Source organism: Trichechus manatus, unplaced genomic scaffold (assembly GCF_000243295.1).
Source record: "Trichechus manatus latirostris isolate Lorelei unplaced genomic scaffold, TriManLat1.0 scaffold00019, whole genome shotgun sequence".
NCBI classification, from domain to species: Eukaryota; Metazoa; Chordata; class Mammalia; order Sirenia; family Trichechidae; genus Trichechus; species Trichechus manatus.
In genome coordinates this window covers 570,372-596,516 of record NW_004443955.1, presented here as the reverse complement: position 1 = coordinate 596,516, position 26,145 = coordinate 570,372, and the positions used below count along the sequence as shown (strand labels likewise).

General features: G+C 39.8%; 1 protein-coding gene across 5 annotated transcripts in view; it reads right to left on the bottom strand.

The window, feature by feature from the left end:
• Positions 1 to 16,406, bottom strand: part of HERC2 (HECT and RLD domain containing E3 ubiquitin protein ligase 2) — a 341,529-nt gene extending 325,123 nt beyond the window's left edge. For all 5 annotated transcript variants that reach the window (XM_004372619.2, XM_023727841.1, XM_023727839.1 and 2 more), the window contains exons 1-2: positions 16,291 to 16,406; positions 15,572 to 15,674 (exon numbers count right to left, since the gene is read on the bottom strand). In XM_004372619.2, the coding sequence (XP_004372676.1) occupies positions 15,572 to 15,643 (72 nt within the window). In that variant the 5' untranslated portion in view covers positions 15,644 to 15,674; positions 16,291 to 16,406. The remainder of the gene's footprint in view (positions 1 to 15,571; positions 15,675 to 16,290) is intronic.
• Positions 16,407 to 26,145: the final 9,739 nt, after the last annotated feature.

The following is a 26,145-nucleotide window of genomic DNA, read 5'->3' as shown; positions in this document are numbered from 1 at the left end:
ACCACTCTTATTCAACATTGTGCTGGAGGTCCTAGCCAGAGCAATTAGGCTAGAAAAAGAAATAAAGGGCATCCAAATTGGTAGGGAAGAAGTCAAACTATCTCTATTTGCAGATGATATGATCTCATACACAGAAAACCCTAGAGAATCCACAAGAAAACTACTGGAACAAATAGATTTCAGCAAAGTTTCAGGATACAAGATAAACATACAAAAATCAGTTGGATTCCTCTACACCAAGAAAGAGAACCTCCAAGAGGAAATCACCAAATCAATACCATTTACAATAGCCCCCAAGAAGATAAAATACTTAGGAATAAATCTAACCGAAGACGTAAAAGATCTCTACAGAGAAAACTAGAAGACACGACAGCAAGAAACTAAAAAAGACCTGCATAAGTGGAAAAACATACCTTGCTCACAGATAGGTAGACTCAACATAGTGAAAATGTCAACTCTACCCAAAGCAATCTACAGATACAATGCAATCCCGAACCAAATTTCACCGGCATTTTTTAATGAGATGGAGAAACAAATCACCAACTTCATACTGAAAGGGAAGAGGCCCTGAATAAAGCATTACTCAAGAAAAAGAACAAAGTGGGAGGCCATGCACTACGTGATTATAGAACCTATTATACCGCCACAGTAGTCAAAACAGCCTGGTATTGCTACAGCAACAGATACATATACCAATGGAACAGAGCTGAGAATCCAGATATAAGCTCATCCACTTGTAAGCAGCTGAACTTTGCCAAAGGCCCAAAATCCGTTAACTGGGGAAAAGACAGTCTCTTTAACAAATAATGCTGGCATAATTGGATATCCATCTGCAAAAAACTGAAAGACGACCCATACCTCACACCATGCACAAAAACTAACTCAAAATCGATCAAAGACTTAAATATAAAATCGAAAATGATAAAGATCATGGAAGAAAAAATAGGGACAATGCTAGGAACCCTAACACATGGGATAAACAAAATAGGAACCATAAGTAACAATGCACAAGCACCAGAAGACAGACTAGATAACTGGGAGCTCCTAAAAATCAAACACTTATGCTCACCAAAAGACTTCACCAAAGAAGTAAAAAGACAACCTACAGACTGGGAAAAAATCTTTGGCTATGACAAATCTGATCAGCATCTAATATCTAAAATCTACAAGATACTGCAAAACCTCAACAACAAAAAGACAAATAACTCAATTAAAAAACGGGCAAAGGATACAAACAGGCACTTCACCAAAGAAGATATTCAGGTGGCTAAAAGACACAGGAAGAAATGCTCACAATCATTAGCCATTAGAGAAATGCAGATCAAAACTACAATGAGATATCACCTCACCCCAACAAGGCTAGCCTTAATCCAAAAAACACAAAATAATAAATGCTGGAGAGGTTGTGGAGAGACTGAACACTTATACACGGTTGGTGGGAACATAAAACGGTACAACCACTTTGGAAATCGATTTGGCGCTTCCTTAAAGAGCTAGAAATAGAAGTACCATACAATACAGCTATCCCACTCCTTGGAATATATCCTAGAGAAATAAGAGCCGTCACACGAATAGACACGTGCACACCCATGTTCACTGCAGCGCTGTTCACAATAGCAAAAAGATGGAAACTACCTAAATGCCCATCAACGGACGAATGGATACACAAATACTGTATATCCACACAATGGAATACTACGCAATGATAAAGAACAATGATGAAGCGGTGAAACATCTTATAACATGGAGGAAGCTGGAACTCATTATGCTGAGTGAATTTAGCCAGTCACAGAAGGACAAATATTGTATAAGACCACTGTTATAAGAACTCAAGAAAAGGTTTAAACACAAAAGAAAACATTCGTTGATGGTTACGAGGGTGGGGAGGGAGGGTGAGGGTTATTCACTAACTAGATGGTAGACGAGAATTATCTAGGCAAAGGGAAGGACAGCACACACTACAGGCGAAGTCAGCACAACTGGACTAAACCAACGCTAAGAAGTTTCCTGAATACAATGAAACGCTTTCAGAGACAGAGTAGCAGAGGTAGGAGTTTGGGGACCATGCTTTCAGGGCACATATAGGTCAACTGGCATAACAAAGCTTATTAAGAAAATGTTCTGCATCTTACTTTGGTGAGGGGCATCTGGGGTCTTAAAAGCTTGCAAGTGGCCATCTAAGATGCATCAATTGGTCCCAACCCACCTGGAACAAAGGAGAATGAAGAACACCAAAGAGACAAGAAAAATATTAGCCCAAGAGACAGAAGAGGTCACATAAACCAGAGACTCCATCAGCCTGAGACCAGAAAAACTAAATGCTGCCCAGCTACCACCAATGACCACCCTGACAGGGAACACAACAGAGAGTCCCTGATGGAGCAGAAAGATAAAAGGGGTGCAGAACCCAAATTCTAGTAAAAAGACCAGACTTAATGGTCTGAGTCTGGAGGGACCCCGGAAGACATGGCCCCTGGACTCTCCATTAGCCCAGAACTAAAACCATTCCTGAAGCCAACTCTTCAGACAAAGACTGGACTGGACTGCACAATGGGACATAAAGTAATACTTGTGAAGAGAATGCTTCTTAACTCAGGTAGATACATGAGAGTAAATGGGCAGGTCCTGTCCAGAGGCGAGATGAAAAGGGCAAAAAGGGACAGGAGCCGACTGCATGGACACAGAAAATCCAGGGTGGAAAGGAGTGTGCTGTCACATTATAGGGAGAGCAGCTAGGGTCACAGAAATGGGTGTATACATTTTTGTATGAGAAACTGACTTGAACTGTAACTTTCACTTAAAGCACAATAAAATAAATAAAAGAGAGAACAGCTGGCATCCTCCTCTGGACTTCCCAAGTACTCTGTATACACATCTACAAGGGTAATAACATGCTTAGTTTTTATATTTATATATTATCGTTTTTGTCCTCCACTATCTCACGGACTAGCATCCTTACAAGGGCAAAAGCTGTATCCTATCCATCTCTGTAGTTCAGAAACACTCAATCTTGACTCTGCCCTAGGCATTGTTCTTCAGTTATAAATACGACTGAACGCAGTCTCAGCCGTTGTAGAACTTAGTAAATCAAAGTAAACAACGGCTAGCTAGCCCTATGTACCACTAGCACAGTTCATATCACATCACATCATGCCTATTTGTCTGTCTTCCCACGTGGGCTGTGGATGCCTTTTGGACAGGGTCTGTTTTTCATCCTCATCCCACTGATGCTTAACAAATAGGGTACATTTTCAAGAAATATTTGCCAAATAAATTAATAGGTCGATTTTTAAACATAATTTAAAACTGATTTTTTAACCCTGTGTGTTGGTGGTGTTTCTGTTATTGCTTGTTGTTTTTTAATTACCCTAACATAATAGTGATGCCCAAGTAGCCTTGATTTCACTAACATGAAGCAGCAAGTGTAGCCATTAAAAGATAATTACTACTCTATTTTAAAAGTCAATCTACTCAGTTTAAGAAATGAACACAAGGAATATACATACACGTGGTTAAAAGCACAAAGATGGAGGCTGTAAACAAAAGGATGAAATTTAGAATAAAAATTATTCATGTTAAAAAAACACTTGGCAGAGGTGGAGCCAACATGGTGCCCTAGACAGATGCACTGTGCCATTCTGTAGCAAAGACCTGAATAACAAGGTAAAGCAGATACAAACGTCAATTCCCTAACCCTAAAAAAAAACTTAAGACGGAAATAGAGACATAAATCTGGAAACGACGACAATGTCAAAATACTAAAGGAGAATAAACAGGATAGATATAGAACTTTCAAATGGAGAGGAAGTCAAAGTGATATCAAGTAATAAATGATGGGTTCAAACTTAGGAAGATAAGGGTAAATTTCAAAGTAACCATAAAGAAAGTTAACAAACCTACTCATCAAAATAAAAAAGAACAAAAACATAAAGACTCAGTAAACACAAAATCCATAGTAACAAAATAAAACAAAATCCACAAACAAAAGGAACTCAGCACAGGAAACTAAGAGGAACAAAGAAAATGTCAGCACCACATAAAAAAGCACAACAATATGACAGCAATAAACTCATACCTATCAATAATCACACTGACTGTAAATGGCTTAAATGCACTGGTAAAGAGAAAGACAGGGGCAGAATGGATTTAAAAAATATGACCCATCAAAATACAAGTGACACGGCTTAGAAACAAAGATATATTCAACATAAAAGAATGGAAAAAATATATCAAGCAAATGTTAACCAAAAAAGAGCAGGAATGACAATACTAGTCTCAGACAATATCAACCAGACAAGAAAAGGAAGGATAATGATTAAAACAACACTCCACCAAGAAGACATAACTCTAATAAACATCTACGCAACATAAAACAAAGTCTAACAGCACTAAAAAAAGTAACAGCCAGTTCCATAATAACAATAAAAACTTCAAAACACCACTTTGGGTAAAGGACAGAACATCAAGAAAGAAAGTCAACAAAGACACAGAAAATCTGAAAGCCTCAACCAACCAACATGACCTCGTAGATATACGCACAACATGCCACACAACAGCAACAAAGTATACATTCTTTTCCATCACACATGGAACGTTCTCCAGAATGGACCACATTTAAGGCCCCAAAGCAATCCTCAGTAAAATCCAAAAAAATCAGAATAATAAAAAGCATTCTCTCTGATCACAAGGCCATAAAAGCAGAAATCAGTAACAGGAAGAACAAGGAAAAAAAATCAAATACATGGAAAATGAGTAACACCTTGCTTAAAAACAAATGGGTAACAGAAGCTATCAAAGTGGGAACCAAAAAATTTCCAGAATCAAATGAGAATGAAATCACATCACACCAAAACCTTTGAGACACAGACGTCAATTTATAGCAATAAACACACACATCAACAAAGAACAGGCCAAAATCAAAACATTAGTCTACAACACGAACAAACAAAGAGAACTGCAAAAGAAGACCACAGGCACCAAAAGAAAGGAAATAACAAAGATTAGAGCAGAAATGAATGAAATAGAGAAAAAAAAAACCAGAAAGAATCAACAAGACCAAAAGTTGGTTCTTTGAAAAGATCAACAAAATCAACAAAGCATTGGCCAAACTGACAAAAGAAAAACAAGAGAGGAAGCAAATAACCCAAATAAGAAACGAGATGGGTGACATTACACCAGATTCAACTGAAAAAAAAAAGAAAAAAAAAGGATCATGACAGAATACTAGGAAAAACTGTACTCCAACAAATTGGAGAGCCTAGAGGAAATAGACTAATTTCTACAAACAGGTTACCTACTTAAACTAACACAAACTGAGATAGAAAATATGAACAAACCCATAACAAGAGAAGAGACTAAAGGGGTAATTTAAAAACTCCCAACAACAACAACAAAAAAGCCCTGGCCAGGATGCCTTCACTGGAGAATTCTACCAAACATCTGGAGACGAGCTCATGCCAGTACTACTCAAACTATTTCAAGGCACAGAAAAGAAAGGAATACTCCCAAATTCATTCTATAAAGCCTGCATAAATCTGATACCAAAGACAGGCAAAGACACCACCAAAAAAGCTAATTACAGACTAATATCTCTCATGAATACAGATGCCACAATTCTCAACAAAATTCTAGTCAATAGAATTCAGCACCATATCAAAAAAATAATACACCATGACCAAGTGGGATTCACACTAGGTATGCAAGGATGGTTCAGAATTAGAAAAGCAATCAATGTACTCCACTACATAAATAAAACAAAAGAATCATATGATCATCTCAACACAGAAAAGGCATCTGATAAAGTCCAACCCCACTTCTGAAAAAAAAACTCTCAATAAAATAGGGATAGAAGAGATATTCCTCAACATAATAATGGGCACCTATACAAAACCAATGGCCAAGATCATTCTCAATGGAGACAGGCTGAAAGCATTCCTACTGAAAACAGAAACAAGAGAAGGATGCCCTTTATCACCACCTCTATATAACACTGTGCTGGAAGTCCTAGCTAGAGCAAGAAGGCAAGGAAAAGAAATAAAGGGCACCCAAACTGGAAAGGAAGAAGTAAAACTACTCCTATTCACAGACGATATGACACTATATGCAGAGAACCCCAAAGATTTCACAAGAAAACCACTGGAACTAATAGATTCAGGACAGTAGCAACATACAAGATAAGCATACAAAAATCAGTTGGACTCCTATACACCAACAAAGAACCTGGAGAAGAAAATCAGGAAAACAATACCATTTACAATAGCCCCTAAAAAGATAAAATACGTAGGAATAAATCTAACCAGGGACGTAAAAGACCTATACAAGGAAAACTACAAAAAACTATTGCAAGAGACCTACATAAATTGAAAAACATACCATGGTGATAGACAGGAAGACCCACTATTCAACTGACACTGAAAATGTCAATTCTATCCAAAGCGATCTACAGGTACAATAAATTCCTGATGCAAAAACCAACAGCATTCAATAAAGAGATGGGAAAATTAATCACCAACTTCATATGGAAAGGAAAGTGGTCCCAGATAAGCAAAGCATTACTGAAGGAAAAGAAAAGCAGAGTAAGAGGTCTCACACTACCAAAAACTATAAAATACATAAAACGTAAAACCAAAAACTATAAAGATCATAGAAAAAAAATATACAATCAAGTGTAGAGGGCCTAATACACACCATTAATAGGATAAAAACCATAACTAACAATACACAAACACCAGGAGGTAAGCTAGAAAACTGGGATCTTTTAAAAATTAGACACTTATGCTCATTAAAAGACTTCACCAAAAGAGTAAAAAGAGAAACTTACAGACTGGGAAGAAAATTTTCACGATGACAAATCCAACAAAGGTCTAATCTCTAAAATCTACAGGAAAATCCAATACCTCTACAACAAAAAGACAAATCACCAATTAAAAAATGGGCAAAGGATATGGACAGACACTTCACCAAAGAAGACATTCAGGTGGCTAACAGACACATCAAGAAATGCTCAAGATCACCAGCCCTTAGGGAAACGCAAATCAAAACCACAATGAGATACCACCTCATCCTGCCATTACTGGCACGAATCAAAACAACAGAAAATAACAAATGCTAGAGAGGCTGCAGAGAAACTGGAACTCTTATGCACTCCTGGTAGGAATGCAAAACGGTACAACCATTTTGGAAAACGATATGGCACCTCCTTAGAAAGCTAGAAATAGAAATGCCATATGATCCAGCAATCCTACTCCTAGGAATATATCCTAGAGATATAAGAGCCATCACGTGAACAGACACATGCACACCCATGTTCCTTGCAGCATTGTTCACAAAAACAAAAAGATAGAAACAACCTAGGTACCAACGAACAGATGAATGGATAAACAAACTATGGTACATACACACAATGAAATACTATGCAATAAAGAACAATCATGAATCTGCAAAGCATCTCACATGGATGAATCTGGAGGGCATTATGCCGAGTGGAATAAGTCAACCACAAAAGAACAAATATATGAGATCACTACTATAAAAACGCATGATAAGGTTTACACACAAAAAGAAACAATCTTTGATGGCTACAAGGGAGGGGAAGGGTTGGGGGGAACACTAAACAGACAATAGACAAGTGGTAACTTTGGTGAAGGGTAAGACAATACTGGGGAAGCCGGCACAACTTGGCCAAGGTAAGGTCATGGAAGCTCCACAAATACATTCCACTCCCTGAGGGACCAAATTACTGGGCTGAGGGCTGTGGGGACCATGGTCACAGGGAACTGCTACCTCAACTGGCATAACATAGTTCACAAAGAAAATGTTCTGTTCTCTACTTTGGTTAATAGCATCTGGGGTCTTAAAAGCTTGTGAGCAGCCATCTAAGATACTCCACTGGTCTCACCCCATCTAGAAAAGGGAGAATGAAGAAAAAGAAAGACACAAGGGAAAGATTAGTCCAAGGACTAATGGACTACAACTACCACAGCCTCCACCAGACTGAGTCCAGCACAACTAGATGTTGCCCTGCTATCATATCATCACCAACTGCTCTGACAGGGATCACAATAGAGGGTCCTGGACAGAGTTGGAGAAAAATGTAGAACAAAATTCCAACTCACAAAAAAAAAAAAAGACCAGACTTACTGGTCTGACAGAGACTGAAGAAACCCTGAAAGTATGGCCCCCAGACACTCTTATAGCTCAGTAAAAAAGTCACTCCTGAAATCTACCCCTCAGCCAAAGATTAGACAGGCCCATAAAACAAAACTAGACTAAATGGGCACACCAGTCCAGGGCCAGGACAAGAAGGCAGGAGGGGACAGGCAAGCTGGTAATGGGGAACCCAAGGTCAAGAAGGGGAGAGTGTTGACGCGTCCTGGGGTTGGCAATCAATGTCACACAACAATATGTGTATTAACTATTTAATGATAAACTAGTTTGCTCTGCAAACCTTCATCTAAAGTACAATTTAAAAAAATTTTTTTTAAATCAAAGGATGGAAAAAATACATCAAGCAAACAGCAACCAAAAAAGAGCAGGAGTGGCAATTCTAATCTCAGATAAAACAGACTTTAAAACAAAAATAAAATAAAAGCCAAGGAAGTACATTATATACTGATTAAACACACAATCCACCATGAGGACATAACCGTAATAAATATCTATGCACCCAATGACAGGGCTCCAAAATACATTAAAAAAAAAAACTCTTAACAGCACTGAAAAGAGAAATTGATGATTCCAACTCATAGCGACTCTACAGGACAGAGCAGAACTGCCCCACAGGGTTTCCAAGAAGCACCTGGAAGATTCAAACTGCTGATCTTTTGGTTAGCAACCAAACTCTTAACCACTACACCACCAAGCTTTCCACAATAATAGTAGGAGATGTCACACCTCTTGGTGAGGGACAGAACATCTAGAAAGAAACTCAACAAAGAAACTCAACAAAGATACAGAAGATATAAGGCCACAATCAACCAACTTGACCTCACAGACATATATAGAACACTCTACCCTACGCCAGCAAAGTACACATTCTTTTCCAACTCACATGGAACGTTCTCCAGAACAGACCACATCTTAGGCCACAAAGCAACCCTCAACAAAATCCAAAACACTGAGAAAACATAAAGCATCTTCTCTGATCACTGTGCCATAAAAGTAGAAATTAATACCAGGAAGAGCAAGGAAAACAAAATCAAATACATGGAAACTGAGTAATGCCCTGCTTAAAAACCACTGGGTAACAGATGGAATCAAATAATTCCTAGAATCAAACAAGAATGAAAACATATTATACCAAAACCTTTGGGACACAGCAATGGCAGCACTCAAAGAGGTCAATTTATAGCAATAGATGCAAACATCAAATAAGAAGAAAGGGACAAAATCAAAACATTAGCCATACAACTTGAACAAACCAAAAGAGAACAGCAAAAGAATCCCACAGCCACCAGAAGAATGGAAACAATAAAGATTGGAGCAGAAATAATTTAAAGAGAATAGAAAAACAATAGAAAGAATCAATAAAACCAAAAGTTAGTTCTTTGAAAGAATCAACAAAATCCACAAACCACCGGACAAACTGACAGATGAAAAACAGGAGAGGACGTAAATAACCCAAATACGAAATGAAACAGGGGACATTACAACAGACCCAACTAAAATAAAAAGAATCATAACAGAGTACTATGAAAAACTATACTCCAACAAATTTGAAAACCTAGAGGAAATGAAAACATTTCTAGAAACACACTACTTACACAAACTAACACAAAGTTAGGTTGAAAATCTGAACAGACCTATAACAACTGAAGAGATTGAAAAGGTAATGTAAGAAACTCCTGACAAAAAAAGCCCTGGCCCAGATGGCTTCACTGGAGAATTCTACCAAACATTCAGAAAAGAGCTTGCACCAGTACTACTCAAACTACTTCAGAACAGAGAAAAGGTAGGGATATTTCCAAATTTATTCTATGAAGCCAGCATAACCCTGATACCAAAACCAGGCAAAGACACCACAAAAAAAGAAAATTACAGACCAGTATCTCTCATGAATATAGATGTAAAAATTCTCAACCAAATCCTAGCCAAGAGAACTCAGCATCATCTAAAAAAAGTAATAATACACCCCAACCAAGTGGGATTCATACCAGGTATGCAAGGATGGTTCAAAATTATACAATCAATCAACCACATACATAAAACAAAAGAATCACATGATCATCTCAATCAACGCAGAAGCAGCATCTGACAAAGTCCAACACCCATTCCTGATAAAAATTCTCAATAAAATAGGTAGAGGGGAAATCCCTTAACATAATAAAAGTCATCTATAAAAAAAAAAAGAAATTGCTGAATGTAGATCTAATTTCAAGCTCCAATTCAAAGAAACCAAAAATAGAAACTGTGGATAACTGCAAGGCAGGATAACTCCCATGCCTGGACCCATACTCAAAGACATGCACTCAGCCTTACATCAACACTGGTAAATAAACATGCATATATGTTTTAAGAATAAAAGACTTTTAAGGTATCATGGGCTATTTTGGGGAGCCCTGATGGCACAGTGGTTAAGCATTTGGCTGCTAACCAAAAGGTCAGCAGTGAAAATCCACTAGCCACTCCTTGGAAACCGTATGGGGCAGTTCTACTTTGTCCTATAGGGTTGCTATGAGTCAGAGTCGACCCAACGACAATGAGTTTGGTTTGGTTTTCTTAATTGACTTTTTGGTTCACTGAAAAACTACCAATCACAATAGACAGAATGACTTTTAAAAGTAAAAATGGTGATCGTGGTAATGATAAAATTAACACCTCTCAACTCTACATATTATCTCTTCAAGAGAGCAGGGGAGGAAAACATGGCACTTCAACTGACTCCGCACAATCATCAGAAAAGAGTGTTGGTCCTGTCCAGCGCAAAGGAGAATGAAGAAAACCAAAGACTCAAGGGAGAAGGGAGTAATTAGTCCAAAGAACTAATGGACCACATGAACCACAACCTACACAACCCCAAGACCAGAAGAACTAGATGGTGCCTGGCTATTGCTACCAACAGCTCTGACTGCGATCACAACAGAGGGTACCGGACAGAGCGGGAGAAAAACGTAGAACAAAAAATCAAATTCACAAAAAAGACCAGACTCAACTGATCTGACAGAGACTGGAAGAATCTCCGAGACTATGGCCCCAAGACACCCTTCTGACCTGGAACTGAAGTCATTCCTGAAGACAATCTCCTAGCCAAACAATAAACAAGCCTATGAGTAAATAACACCCAAGAGGAACGTACTCCTTAGAATAATCAATTTTATAATATTGAAAGGGCATTATCTGCCCAAAAGCAAAGATGAGAAGGTGGAAGGGGGTAGAAAATCAGGGCAAAAGGAAGCAGGGAACCCAGGGCAGAAACGGGGAAAGTGCTGACACACTGTGGGGAATGAAACCAAGGTCATGAAACACTTTATGTACAAACAATCAGATGGGAAACTAATTTACTCCGTAAACTATCACCTAATGCACGATTTAAAAAAAAAAAAAAAAAGTGTTAGAAGAATTAAAACCAGATAAATGCCTGGCATGTATGGGTACTCCACTGGAGGCAGCTGGTAGCAGGCTCCCAAGCCTGACATATCTGAAAGTCTGCGATCAAGAAAGTCTAGAATCCGTGTTCTTTATAACACACACGTATGAAAAGTTTTCAGTCTCCAAAAGTTTCCTTTCTAAAAGCACTAAAAATTTCAAGGGAACTGAATAAACAAAAATAGCTGTAGAAAATAAATTTGCCAAATCCTGTGGCTAAGAAACATCATTCTATCCCACATATTATTCATTTACCAGGTGTCAATTCTGTTCCCACTACCAAAACCCTAAGTAAGTGATAGGTGCTTCCCACTTTAGGTGGGAGAGACATCCCCAACAAGATAGGGATAAAAAAACCTATCAGCACAAAGTCTGTATCCGCAATGAGTGTCTGCAGGGCAGGATCCTGAAGTGTGAAACTATGTCTAAGTAATTCCTTAGGGTAAAATTACATTCATTTCTCACATTTAATAAGCAATGCTGGAGAAACTGTATGAAACCAAGGTCAGCAATCACTCTTTTCATGCTATTAAATAACTCCAATACACATGACACATTCTTCCTTTGGTCCACTATCCAATACCTAGGTGTCTATAAAATTCTGAATTGGAAAAAGTTATGTTAGATATATTTACAACAACGACCAGAAAAAAAAAAAAAAAAGTATAGCTGCTGAGGCTACTTATGTACAACCAAATACCTCATGGAATTTGGTTCCTTGGTTTGGATGTTTATGTTTAGGGTCATGGTTTCATGGGAACATCCCAGTTAACTGGCCTAATAACATGTTTAGTGCTTCTGTTCTATCTCCTAGTTTGTTCTGTAGCTGCTTGCAAGCAGCTATACAAGACATAATTGGTCTCTATTTGCCTAGAGCAACAGAGGAAGAAGGAGAGTCAGGACTAGAGGGAGGAAAAGGAATGTGCGGTAAATTGTCTTCAGGAACAACTGTCTCCTTTGCCATGTGAGACCACGAGAACTGGATGGTGCCCGGCCACCATTACTGAACATTCTGATCAAAGATTCTATAGAAGAATCCTGACCAAAGGAAGGAAATACAGAACAGAATTTCAAATTCTCACAGAATCTAGGCTTTCTGGAGCCATGAAGTCTGGGTGAACCCCCAAAACTATTGCTCTGAGATAATCTTTAAACCTTAAAACCAAAATATCCCCTGAAGTATCTTAAAACCAAACAGAAGTTCTAGATTAACTAGTAAAGAATGTCTGTCTTGATCACTGTGCTCTTTTAAGATCTATCTACTATATAGGATTAAACTGGACAACAGCAACTCAAAAGATTATATAGAAAAGTCAGGGGGCAGTGAGTTTATGTTAATGGAGGAGGAACAATTCGGCAAAAGAGGGTGAGAATGGTTGCACAGCTTAAAGACTGTAATCAAAGTCACTGAACTGTACACGTAGACACTGTAGAATTGGTATGTGTTCTGATATGTATGTTCTCAACAACCAAAAGAAAAATAAATTATATTTAAAAAAAAAAAGACCCTAGGTCTCTTCATTTATTCCTATTAGAAGACTTTCTGAAGAACATTTGAAACATATAAGAAGGGTCAAACACGGTATTACACTGGATAAATCAAAAGTTAAATAACAAGCACTGTAAGGTATATATTGTCCTTCTCTTTATATATACCTGCTTGACTCATCATAGGCACACAGCTCAGCATTGAACTGATTTTAGATCAAGGTGCAAAACCTCTTATTTAGAAGTTATTCAATTATGATTATTAAAAAAATTTTTTACAAGAAAGCTGGTGATAGGGAACCCAAGGTTGAGAAAGGACAGTGTTGACATGTCATGGGGTTAACCATTCTCATAAGGCAAGATGTGTACTAACTGTTTAATGAGAAACTATTTGCTCTGTAAACCTTCATCTAAGGTACAAAAAAAAAAGAATTATCTACGTGAGATCAAACTGACAACAGCAACTCAAAAGGTCTGATGGGAAGTCCAGGGGCCAGTGAGTTGAAGATAATGGTGACAGAATAATTTGGAAAAGGATAGTGAGAATAGCTGCACAACTGGAAGAATGTAGATGTCACTGAATTGTATATGTAGAAATTTCTGAAATGCTGTATCTCTGGCTATGTATATTTTCATCAAAAAAAAAAAAAAGTCGAGAAGGGAGAGCGTTGACATGTCGTGGGGCTGTTAACCAACGTCATAAAACACTATGTGTACTTTTTTTTAAAAAACCCTTCACTGGGTAGTCAGTCACTTCAACAAGTTTCTCAAAGCATATAAATACTAATTTGAAAACAATTCTTAAAACCAGTTTGCCTGAATCTCAAAATTACAGAAACGAGAAAGTACTCATTGTGATGGTTAAGGCTGTGTGTCAACTTGGCTGGGCCACGATTCTCAGTGGTTTGGCAGTTGTATGACGTTGTGATCACCTCCATGATGAGAACTGCTGTGAGTAGCCAATCAGTTGAAAGGGAGTTTCCTTGGGCATGTGGCCCCCATCAAATATAAGTGGACACTCCGGCAAGGCTCATGGGCTTTTGCTTGCTCTGGATCCCGCAGCTGACTCCCATTCGTCTAACCTCCAGTTCTTGGGACTTGAGCTAGCAGCTTACCTGCGGTCTTGCCTGCTGATCTTGGGATTCATCAATCTTTACAGCCTGTGAGCAAGAGCCCTGCTCTCTGATCTGCCGATCTTGGGTTCGCCAGCTCCTGCAGCTACATGAATCAGGAGACGCCTCTATCCTGACCCACAAACTTCTACAACCACATGAGCCATTTTCTTGATATAAATCTCTCTATATATATAGACAGATAGATAGATAGATTTATACACTTTACTGGTTTTGCTTCTCTAGAGAACCCAGCCTAAGACACTCATCTCTCATCTTCCCCGCCACTCTTAAAAAAAAAAAAAGACAAAAAAAGATAGTAATTGCTAAATAAAAGAAACATTTAAACAAAAACAAACCAAGAGTGATGACTCTGCCAATTCTTGAACCAATTCTTTGTGCTCTGACTTATCTACCATGACACCATTAATAACAATCACATTATCCACAACACAGTTCTAAATAGTTGGCTCTCACATCTGCCAATCTCAACACTTACTTAAAAAAAAAAATTAGAGAGGGGCAATAATGCTTCACTACTAGTACCTTTTATCATTTCCTTATATATTATATGGCTCTTGATGAGCAGTCACATAGTATGAAAGATATTATAAAAGGCAGATTACTTTAGAAATACTTAAAATCGTTAACCTCAAGGAGGAGAAAAAACACTACAAAACATTTCAGATATCTCTTTTTTCTGGTGATACGAGTTCCAAAAGTAGCTTTTCCAAACCATTTTCAAGCAAAACTAGCTTGGGGATAAAGAATAATTTACAAAATATTACTGCTATTATTTGTTGATAATTTATGGACAAGTTCGCGATTACCTTATTAAATCAGAACACTGGAGAGTTTAAGGCCAACCTTCTGTTTCCACATGTTCCTGATGTGAACTCTGAGCACTCCTTTTAATGAAGCCAGTCACAAATATAAAACAAACAGCTCAACTGAAATAACCCTCATCTCTCCAGGAACAAAAACAAAGGATCCCATAAATGAATCAGTGTCTGCAGGACATAATAAATTAATGCATATCACTCCTTCAATTTTTCCCCTCATAGCTATCTGAACATCTCAAAAATTATCACTAGTGACCAAAATATGTTTAAGAGTCATCCAGACTAAAAATTTTTTGTGAAACTAGAGCTCAAGTTCCTAGCACTTACAAGTAAATGTAATTAAAATGCAGCCACACATAATCTACAAAATCAGCCATAAAAACGGATATAATAAAAGGTAGGTTTTATGTTATGGAAAATAAGCTTGCTTTTCTAATATGTCAAGATACAATTTACATTCTATTACACATCCTAAAGAAAGCCTTAACAAGAACTTTAAATATGAAGACAGGAGCACACCAAGAAAAAAGCATGTCAAAATCCCACCTGTATATCTGTTTTCAACCATTTGGAGTCAAGTCGAGCCTGGGCAACCAAACAGAAAGAATCAGAGGGCATCTTTCCTCCAGTTGCCTCCTAGCTGTCAGATCTGCAAGTAAAACAAAAGTGCTGAAGACATAAAGCTTTTCATAATTTTTAAAAGACCCTCCTGCGAGGTTTCCTGCAGTAGAAGAGAGAAAAACAAAAAAGGAGATAAAGGTGCAAGGGCAGAGGAGTGGAAGAGAGTGAGAGGAGGAGGAAGGAAAAAGAGAAAAATGGAGAGAGAGAGAGAGGAGACAGGGAAAATCCAGTATAGGTAAGAGTTACACGTAGAATTCGCCCGACTTCTTTACTAGTCGGCGAGACCTTGAGAATCGATGGTCATAGAGCAAACGACAATGTCATCCCCCCCTTAAATCCAAAAAGTACACACACAGACGACAGGAAGCCCCTCATTTCAACGATAAATGACACCATCATACATGTACTTTAACCCAGACCAGTGAGGAGTACGTGAAACAAATTAATCAAAATTCACGTCTGCAAAAAACCCCAATCATCCATTAGAAACGGAAAAACAGCAGGAGACCCGCGCCGCGGGCGGTCCAAGCAGGCCTAGGTCCCAACGCCACGCTAACGCCCGCTGGCCCCAGCCCGCCCCCCGCCGCGGCTGCCCAGAGACGGAGGACTTGACACCCCACGGCCCCCGGCCTCGCTTTAGCTACCTGCGGACGCAGCCTCCAGGCCGCCTCTGACTCTGACGGCCGGCGCCCGCAATCCCGACGCCTCTCGCGGCACGGAGAGACGAGAGGACGCCAGACAGCGCCCCGGCCGCCCAGCCAATCGCAGCGAGGAGGCTCTGCGGGCATAGCCAATGTTGTAGAGGAGCCCCCTCGCCCCTCCTTCCCGACGCTTGTTCCTTTCAATCCTGCTCTTCTTCCTCCCTGGAGCGCAACCTCTGCGACCTGGCCAATCGCAGGCGCCAGGAGGCGGGATTTCCTACATCTCACGCACGCACGAACGGATGCACGCGCGCACGTAATCCCGAATTTTTGGCCGGTCCCTGAGCGCTTCTGAAACGGCGGTTTGGACGGAGAGATTTTTCGCAGATGGAAGAATTGGGCCGACGCTGTGCGGTCGGCGAGACAGGCGCCCGGGGAGGTTGGGGGGAGGCCGGAAGAGTCCCTTGCGACCGCCGTCCCGAGCGCTGCGACGGAGACGGCCAAGACACCGGCGGGGCACGCTGTAGTTAAAGTGATAGTCTTAGAGAAACGGTTCCTCACGCCCCCAGCGCGTCCAGCAGCCCACGACTCTGTACTAAGAAACTGGCTCTTGTATCCTGTCTGAGCACGGCCAGTCGAAGAGACTCGAGTCCGGGAGAGCGGCAGGACCGCGCGTCCGGCTCGGACTGCGCAGCAGCAGGAACCCAAGACCCGGCTGGCTGAGCGTGTTGGAGAATATAAGACGTCGCTGGGCTTCGTGAAGAAGACCCAGAAAAGTCTTAATATGTTCTCTTTCATTAATTTTAAGAAGAAAGTGGGATAAACCTATAAACGCGTAGCGTGCTAAATTGGTTCTTGCAAAAACATTTCTGGAAGCTTAGTATTTTCCTACAATACTTTGTTAATGCTATTAATTTCTTCAACTTAAATTTCTCTAATCCATAGACTATGCATTTTTCCTTCCATTCTTCTGTACATAAAGCTGTTTTGTCATTTACAGCATGGTCTCATTTTTAATGTGCTTTTTGCCATCTCTGGTTACTTGCTTGAATTCTTTGCAAATAATTTGGCTGCAGAATTACTGGATTTCTTATGAGAAGACCTAAGTGCAGATCCTAGCTACGACACTCTACAGCAGAATAATCTACAGCATGTATGACACGTCATTTAGACTGAGCTTTGGTATCATCCACAAAATGGGAGTAATAATATTGCTGATACATATGGCACAGGATTGTGGTCAAAATAAAAGAAGAGCTAGGAAGAAGCCTCACTGAAATAGAAACCTTCAATTGAACTGCTTATCAGACTTGCTCACCTGGGAGGTTAAAGACCTTGACTGGGTCTGTCAGTTGGGCTCTACCTGAAAGTGCTCTTTTCTCCTGATCTTTAACCGGACAACACAAGCATTAGTTAGAATGGCCAACCGTACGTTATACAAATGTACTGAGTACTGTCCTTAAATATTATTAGCAACTAAGGGATTAATTTTGTTATATAAATTGAGGTATGTAAGATGTATTTTATTATTTTCTTTAAATCAAATTAGTCTGACTCACCCCAAAAGTTGGGGGGAAATTCCATTTTAGTCCTTATTGGGGCTTCCTCCCTGCCACCCACCACAGTAGAAGATCCCAGGGCCCTTACATGGGTCACAAGACAAAGGGTGCCTTTCAAGTCTTCGGTGCATAGTGATAATGCTCAAGGACCAGGTCTGTACAGTCCCATGAAGCAGCTTAGAGGCATGTGATTCTCAGGAGTGGGAATCTGCCAGACGCAAACCCTAGGGTCTAACCTCCCTTGTCTCCACTGTCTACCATGGTCCAAACCATCATCACCTTCCCTTAGATTACTGCTTTTGCCTTTGACCCCATGCGGTGAGAGGGATCCTGTTATCTAAACCATATCACTTCTCTGCTCAGTGGCATGAGCCAAAGTTATGACCCTCAAGGCCTTGCCTGTCCTGACTCATACACTGCCTTCTTTTTTTTTTTTTTTTTAAAATCAGATACAACCACTCTGCCCTTCCTGTTCAAACACTCAACTGTGCTCCTGCCTTCCTTCTCCCTCCTGGAATGCTCTTCCCCCAGACATCTGTGGGGCTCCCTTCCTCAGGTCTTTCCTCCAGTGTCAGGGAAGTGAAACCTTCCACATCTCTTAAGATGGCAACCAACCTTCACCTCTTCCCTTCCCCAACTCTCTGTGGCACATTCCTTGTATTATTTTTCTTAATAGCAACAAATTACCATGTGTGGAACAATGTATTTTACTTGTTATTTCCTCTTTCTTCCCTGGAATGTAAGATCCATGATGCTGACATCTTGTTTGGTTCAGTGCATGTACAAAATAGGTGCTTAATAAATAATATGTTGAATGAATCCATTATTGTGTGTCCTTTCCTGTCCTCAGCAAGAGTGCGGGCCCCATAACATGCACAACTCCAAGACTTGCCTTTCCTGGCCTCAGAGCATCTCCCAACCCTCACTTTCACTTCCTAACCCCAAGCTGCTGAGGACCTGGCTTCTCTCTCCACCCTCTAGTCTGCCTTTCTGGGAAGGAAAATCTTCAAGCAGCTTTGGCCCTGAGTTGCAAATACCCTGAGGCAAGGGAACTGGGAGGGATCAACTGCAATGGGATATATCCTTTAAGTGTACTGCCTTAAACACACACAGTAATTAGAGTACAATTCTAGGATGAACCTTGACTGACTTCGACCAGGAATTGGTGAAATCGTTAACCAGATTTGGCTAAGAGAATGATCCTGGTTCGGATGTTCTTGAATCTAAGAGAAAGGCAGTAGTAGTGGCTCAGGCCTAATGACAAGCTGTCACTGCCCTCGGGTCTCTGTACTGTTGTTAGTTGTGGGGAATGGGAGCCTCCAGGTAATCTTGCATCAGGTAAGCGTAGATGCACATTTTAAAGGCCTGAGACTCAGAAATACGTGATTGCCCAAAACTACAAATGCTTCTTAAAAGCCTAACAAAACAAAATACAAGACCAACTTAAGGCTTTTGCTAAAATACAGCTTTTTAAACAAAGGTAAGTAATAAATGTCACACTTCAGATTTTTATGCTTAGCTAGCCCAAATCCCTGCTGCTAGTGGAGCACTGCTGAGCCCAGGAAGGTTTTTCTAGTGGCTTTGACAACTTCAGAGGAGGCAGGTTGGGGATGCACTATCAACAGCAACAGCCTGTCCCTCTGCACTCTTGAGTCTGGCTCCAGTCCGAGAGGCAGCAAAGGCCCCCAAGGAAGGACATTTCAGCTGAGCAGGGTTGACTGAGCAAAGCAGGCTGAGGCTGAGAATGGGAGAACATGACATACTCCAAAACCTAAGAGACAACCAGTGAACCTGTGGGGCAGAGATGTGGTGGCCAGGGAGGTCCAGCACACCTGATGATGTTAGAGAGTCTTGCGAAGAAGCCACTGAAGGGATTTACATCATGGAGGTACATGGTCAGATTCAGGCTCCAAAAACACACTGCACTAGCCAGGGCTCCAGCCAAGTGGAGCACCGTGTGAACTCCCGCCACGGTGAGCCAGGAAGGAGCTATAAGAGATGTCCAGTGGGACAGCTGGCAAAGAGTGGTCAAGTGTGTAGGTCAGTAAGATTGGAGCAGTGTTATTTTCTGATTTGGATTGCTGTGGTTTTGAAGAGAATATCCTTGTTCTTAGGAAATACACATGGAAATATCTAGGATAGAGGAGAATTGTATTTGTAAGTCATTTTGCAAAGGTCAGGGAAAAAAACTGTATAGAGATATCGATAGTGTTAAAAATAACCAAAACTTACCAAAGTTTGAACATAAGATTAATTCTGAACAATACTGGGGAAGCCAGCACAACTTGTACAAGAAAAGGGCATGGAAGCTCCACAGACACAGCCAAACTCCCTGAGAGACTGAATTGCTGGGCAGAGGGCTGTGTAGACCTTGGTCTCGGGGAACATCTAGCTCAATTGGCATAGCACAGTTTATAAAGAAAATGTTCTACATTCTACCTTGGTGAGTAGCGTCTGGGGTCTTAAAAGCCTGTGAGCAGCCATCTAAGATACTCCACTGGTCTCAACCCTTCTGGAGCAAGGGAGAATGAAGAGAACAAGATACAAGGAAAAGATTAGTCCAAAGGACTAATAGACCACAACTACCACGGCCTCCACCAGACTGAGTCCAGCATAGCTAGATGGTGCCTGGCTGCCACCACTGACTGCTCTGACCGGGATCACAACAGAGGCTCCCGGACAGAGCTGAAGAAAAATGTACAACAAAATTCTAACTCACAAAAAAAAAAGGCCAGATTTACTGGCCTGACAGAGACTGGAGAAACCCCAAGAGTATGGCCCCCGACACCCTTTTAGTTCAGTAATGAAGTCACTCCCGAGGTTCACCGTTCAGCCAAAGATTAGACAGCCCCATAAAAAAAAAAAATGAGACTAATGGCGCACAACAGCCCAGGGACGGGGACTAGAATGCAGGAGGTGACAGGAAAGCTGGTAATAGGCAACCCAAGGTTCAGAGGGGACAGTGTTGACATGTCATGGTGTTGTTAACCATTGTCATAAAACAATATGTGTACTAACTGTTTAATGAGAAACTATTTGTTCTGTAAACCTTCATCGAAAGTATAATAAAAAAAATTTATTAAAAAAGATTTATTCTGAGCAGTTATTATACATGCATGTAGGGAGGCCATTCTGATTCCAGAAAAAGCATATGGCTCCAAGAAGCCAGGTACGATGAGGCTTATAAAAACAAGAGGAGGGAGAAATATAGAAGATCAACCATTGGCTAATCTTAACGTTATTGATTGAACACTGCCTTCCTCCTTTACTGAGATCCACTGACCACAGGTTACTTATGGCTTGGCTGCTAATAATTTGGCCCTCCACCCACCTGCAGCCATGAGGCTTTTTGAGATTTAAATTAGGAGGTAATGGTTTGACAACTATCCTTTTCTAGCAGAATGAGACAAAATTACATTGCTATAGAGCAGTTTCTGGCAGGCTTTTGCAGTTTGGGTCAGGCTTTTTATGGTTAATATTTTGTTTCTTGGTGCAGCAGTTAAGAGCTACAGCTGCTAACCAAAAGGACAACAGTTCAAATCCACCAGTTCCCCCTTGGAAACCCTATGGGGCAGTTCTACTCCATCCTATGGGGTTGCTATGAGTCGGAATTGACTCGACTGGCAATAGGTTTTGGTTTTGGATAAGAAAAGCATTAAAATCAAGGTAAGATGTTTGTTATTTCCTATTCAACATGTCCCCCCTTCTGATCATGATTTGATTAGAAACTTTGATTGCTAAGGGTTGGCCACGTGCCAAACCAGGTTCTTTGGGTCTCACAAAACCAAAACACGAAACCCGATGCCATCAAGTCGTTTCTGACTCATAGTGACCCTATATGACAGAGTAGAACTACGCCATAGGGTTTCCAAGGAGCACCTGGTGGATTCAAACTGCTGACCTTTTGGTTAGCAGCCAAGCTCAAGCACTCTGCCACCAGGGCTCCTCAGGTCTCACAAGTACTGTTTTATTGGGGTACCTTTTTGTGAAACATGTTATTCTTGTTGGTTCTTTAGCTTCTTCTCTTTATTGTTCCTCTGGTTGGAATGAGACCATTTGCTGTACCTTAGATGGCTGCTCTCAAGCTTTTAAATCCCTAGACGCAAAGCAGCTTATTAGCTTAATATAAAAGATCAAAATGAGGAGAATGCGTAAGCCAACGGTCTGAAAGGCTTGTCTGATCCACAAAACCCAAATTTCTTAACTATGACCACAGATCACAAGAAGATGCACAAGGAGCATTTGCAGCATGCATTGCATCTGTAATCATGAGCTTCTACTAAAACTATGTCTCAATATACTTCCATTTAGGTGCCATTAATATGTCCACAACAATTTTCTTTTTACCAAAGGACAAACTTCTCCAAGGAAGTAGGTAAATAATTAAGAGCTAATACATTTCATACTGTAATTATCTTTATCTGTACTATTTCAGAGACAGAGAGTGTATAGTATGGTCTACATTAGTAACAGAACCACCTTGTCTAATATAATTTGTAACCTTAAATATATACATAAGTATATGTATACATGTATATTCATAGTTTAAACCAATTTTGGTAACTAAGGGTGTTATTATGGCTGTTAAAGAACAGCCAATTAATGCTCTCTTTGTCAATGGACCCTGATCTGAGAGCAGTTTAGTCAATCGTTCAATGGCTTTCAGCCTTAGTCTCTTTCATATTTTCAAATTTTCCTGTTGGTTAATTGATTATGTACAGCACAACATAAACCAGGTAACAATTCTAATCTGCAGTAGAAAACAAACTCATTAGCTGTCTGTGGTTTCTCAAAGACAGTGAACAAAAATCAGAATTTTGTAACCCACGAGGGCTTACCATAATTCCCAACAGGAACATAAAATTTCTCTCTGTGGTCACCCTCCTATCAATCAAAAGACAAACTCAGAGCAAAGTTTTTCTTGATCTAAAATGTAACTGTTCTTTATTATCTACATAGATGCATAAAGAAAAATGATTTATCTAGTCATAATTGATTCTCTACACATCGCTCTCAAATATAACATTCCAGTCAAAGCTTGGCTATACAACCAAGATTTCCAATTATGCTATGTAAACAAGGGGGACAGATTCTTATTAAACTTATACAAATAACTATATTGCCATAAAAAATAAGAACACTTACTAACAGTTTTCCAATTCTGGAGGGATTCGGGAGAGAAAATTATATTTCATCTTTGTTTGCATTGTTGTTGTTGTTGTTAGGTGCTGTCAAGTTGGTTCCAACTCTTAGCGACCCCATGTACAACAGAATGAAACACTGCCCAGTCCTGCACCATCCTCACAATCGCTGTTATGCTTGAGCCCATTGTTGCAGCCAGTATGTCAATGCATCTCGCTGAGGGTCTTCCTCTTTTTCACTGATCCTCTACTTTACCAAGCATGATGTCTTTCTCCAGGGACTGGTCCCTCCTGATAACATGTCCAAAGTACGTGCGACCCAGTCTAACCATCCTTGCTTCTTAGGAGCGTTCTGGCTGTATTTCTTCCAAGACAGATTTGTTTGTTCTTTTGGCAGTCCATGGTATATTCAATATTCTTCATCAACACCATAATTCAAAGGTGTCAATTCTTCTTTGGGCTTCTTTATTCGTTGTCCAGCTTTCGCATGCATATGAGGCGATTGAAAACATCATGGCTTGGGTCAGGTGCACATTAGTCTTCAAGGTAATATCTTTGCTTTTCAACACTTAAAAGTGATCTTTTACGGCAGATTTGCCCAATGCAATGCGTCTTTTGATTTCTGGGCTGCTGCTTCCATGGATGTTGATTGTTGATCCCAGTAAAATGAAATCCTTGACAACTTCAATCTTTTCTCTGTTCATCATGATGTCGCTTATTGGTCCAGTTGTGAGGATTTTCCTTTCCTTTAAGTTGAGGTGAAATCCATACTGAAGGCTGTAGTCTTTGCTCTTCATCAGTGAGTGCTTCAAGTCCTCTCTCTTTGAGCAAATAAGGTTGTGTCATCTGCATAACAAAGGCTGTTCATGAGTCTTCCTCCAATCCTGATGCCATGTTCTTCTTCATACAGTCTAGCTTCTCAGAATTTTTGCTCAGCATACAGATTGAATAATTATGGTGAAAGCATACAACCCGACACACACCTTTCCTGACTTTAAACTATGCAGTATCCCCTTGTTCTGTTCGAATGACTGCCTCTTGATCTGTGTACAGGTTCCTCATGAGCACAATTAAGTGTTCTGGAATTCTCATTCTTAACAATGTTATCCATAGTTTGTTACTATCCACACAGTTGAATGCTTTTGCATAGTCAATAAAACACAGGTAAACATCTTTCTGCTATTCTCTGCTTTCAGCCAGGATCCATCTGACCTGGTTCCCTGTCCACTTCTGAATTCAGTTTGAATTTCTATGCTGGGAATGGCAACTAGAAGAGGAATCGCATTGCATTCATGGTCAAAAAGAACATTTCAAGATCTATCCCGAAGTACAACGTTGTCAGTGATAGGATAATATCCATACGCCTACAAGGAAGTTCAGTTAATACAACTATTATTCAAATTTCTGCACCAACCACTAAGGCCAAAGATGAAGAAACTGAAGATTTTTACCAACTTCTGCAGTCTGAAATTGATCGAACATGCAATCAGGATGCATTGATAGTTACTGGTGATTGGAATGTGAAAGTTGGAAACAAAGAAGGATTGGCAGTTGGAAAATAATGGCCTTGGTGATAGAAACGATTCTGGAGATTACATGATAGAATTCTGCAAGACCAACGACTTCTTCACTGCAAATATCTTTTTCAACAACATAAATGATGACTGCACACGTGGACCTGGCCAGATGGAATACACAGGAATCAAATCAACTGCATCTATGGAAAGAGATGATGGAGAAGCTCAATATCATCAGTCAGAACAAGGCCAGGGGCCAAGTGCAGAACCGACCATCAATTACTCATATGCAAGTTCAAGGTGAAGCTGAAGAAAATTAGAACAAATCCATGAGAGCAAAAGTATGACCTTGAGTATATCCCACATGAATTTAGAAACCATTTCAAGAATAGATTTGACATATTGAACATTAATGACCGAAGACCAGATGAGTTGTGGAATGACATCAAGGATATTATATATGAAGAAAGCAAGAGGTCATTAAAAATATAGGAATGAAAGAAAAGACCAAAATGGATGTCAGAAGAGAATCTCTAACTTGCTCTTGAACGTCGAGTAGCTAAAGCAAATGGAAAAAATGATGAAGTAAAGGAGCTGAACAGAAGATTTCGAAGTGTGGCTCGATTAGACAAAGTGATTATAATGACATGTGAAAAGACCTGGAGTTAGAAAGCCAAAAGCTGAAAAAACTGAAGAAAAAATTCAAGATTCAAGTTGCAGTATTGAAGGATTTCTAAGGGCAAAATGTTAAATGACACAGAAAGCATCAAAAGAAGATGGAAGGAATAGACAGAGTCACTATACCAAAAGGAACTGGTTGACGTTCAACCATTTCAGGAGGTAGCATATGATCAGGAACTGGTGGTGCTGAGTGAAGAGGTCCAGGCTGCACCTAAGGCATTGGTGAAAAATAGGGCTCCAAGAATTGATGGAATACCAATTGAGATGTTTCAACAAACAGATGCAGTGCTGGAGATGCTCACTCACCTATACCAAGAAATTTGGAAGACAGCTACATGGACAACTGACTGGAAGAAATCCATATTTATGCCCATTCCAAAGAAAGGTGATCCTACCAAATGCAGAAATTATCGAACAATATCATTAGTATCACACACAAGTAAAATTTTGCTGAAAAGTGGTTACAGCAGTACATTGACAAGGAACTGTCAGAAATTCTAGCTGAATATTTTGCATGAACATCATCTATTAAATTATTGTAAATTATAGATAGTTCAGGAGAAAAGATAAAATGATCTTATATCCAGAAAACAGAACATTAAAACATCAATAATATGCCCCCACATAAAATCCATAATAATCCATTAGTCCACTCAGTTCTGTAATTAATTTCCGTTCTATTTATCCTGGATGAGCAGTCATGAATCCACCAAATTCTCCATAAGAATTCTGGAAATCTTGATTCAGTCCAGTGGTATAAGCAGTGCCATTTATAAGTCCGTGTCCAAGTACTTGGCATAGTTGTCTTTATGGCTCCCTTTTGGTGGTTAATTTATTAATGATAATAATTCATATATGTTAAAGACCTGATGAGAATTCCTAAAACACACTAAAATATCCAAAATAAAATATGGAGAGTTAAAAAAAAAAAAAGCAAAACCTCATGGGATTTGGTTCCTT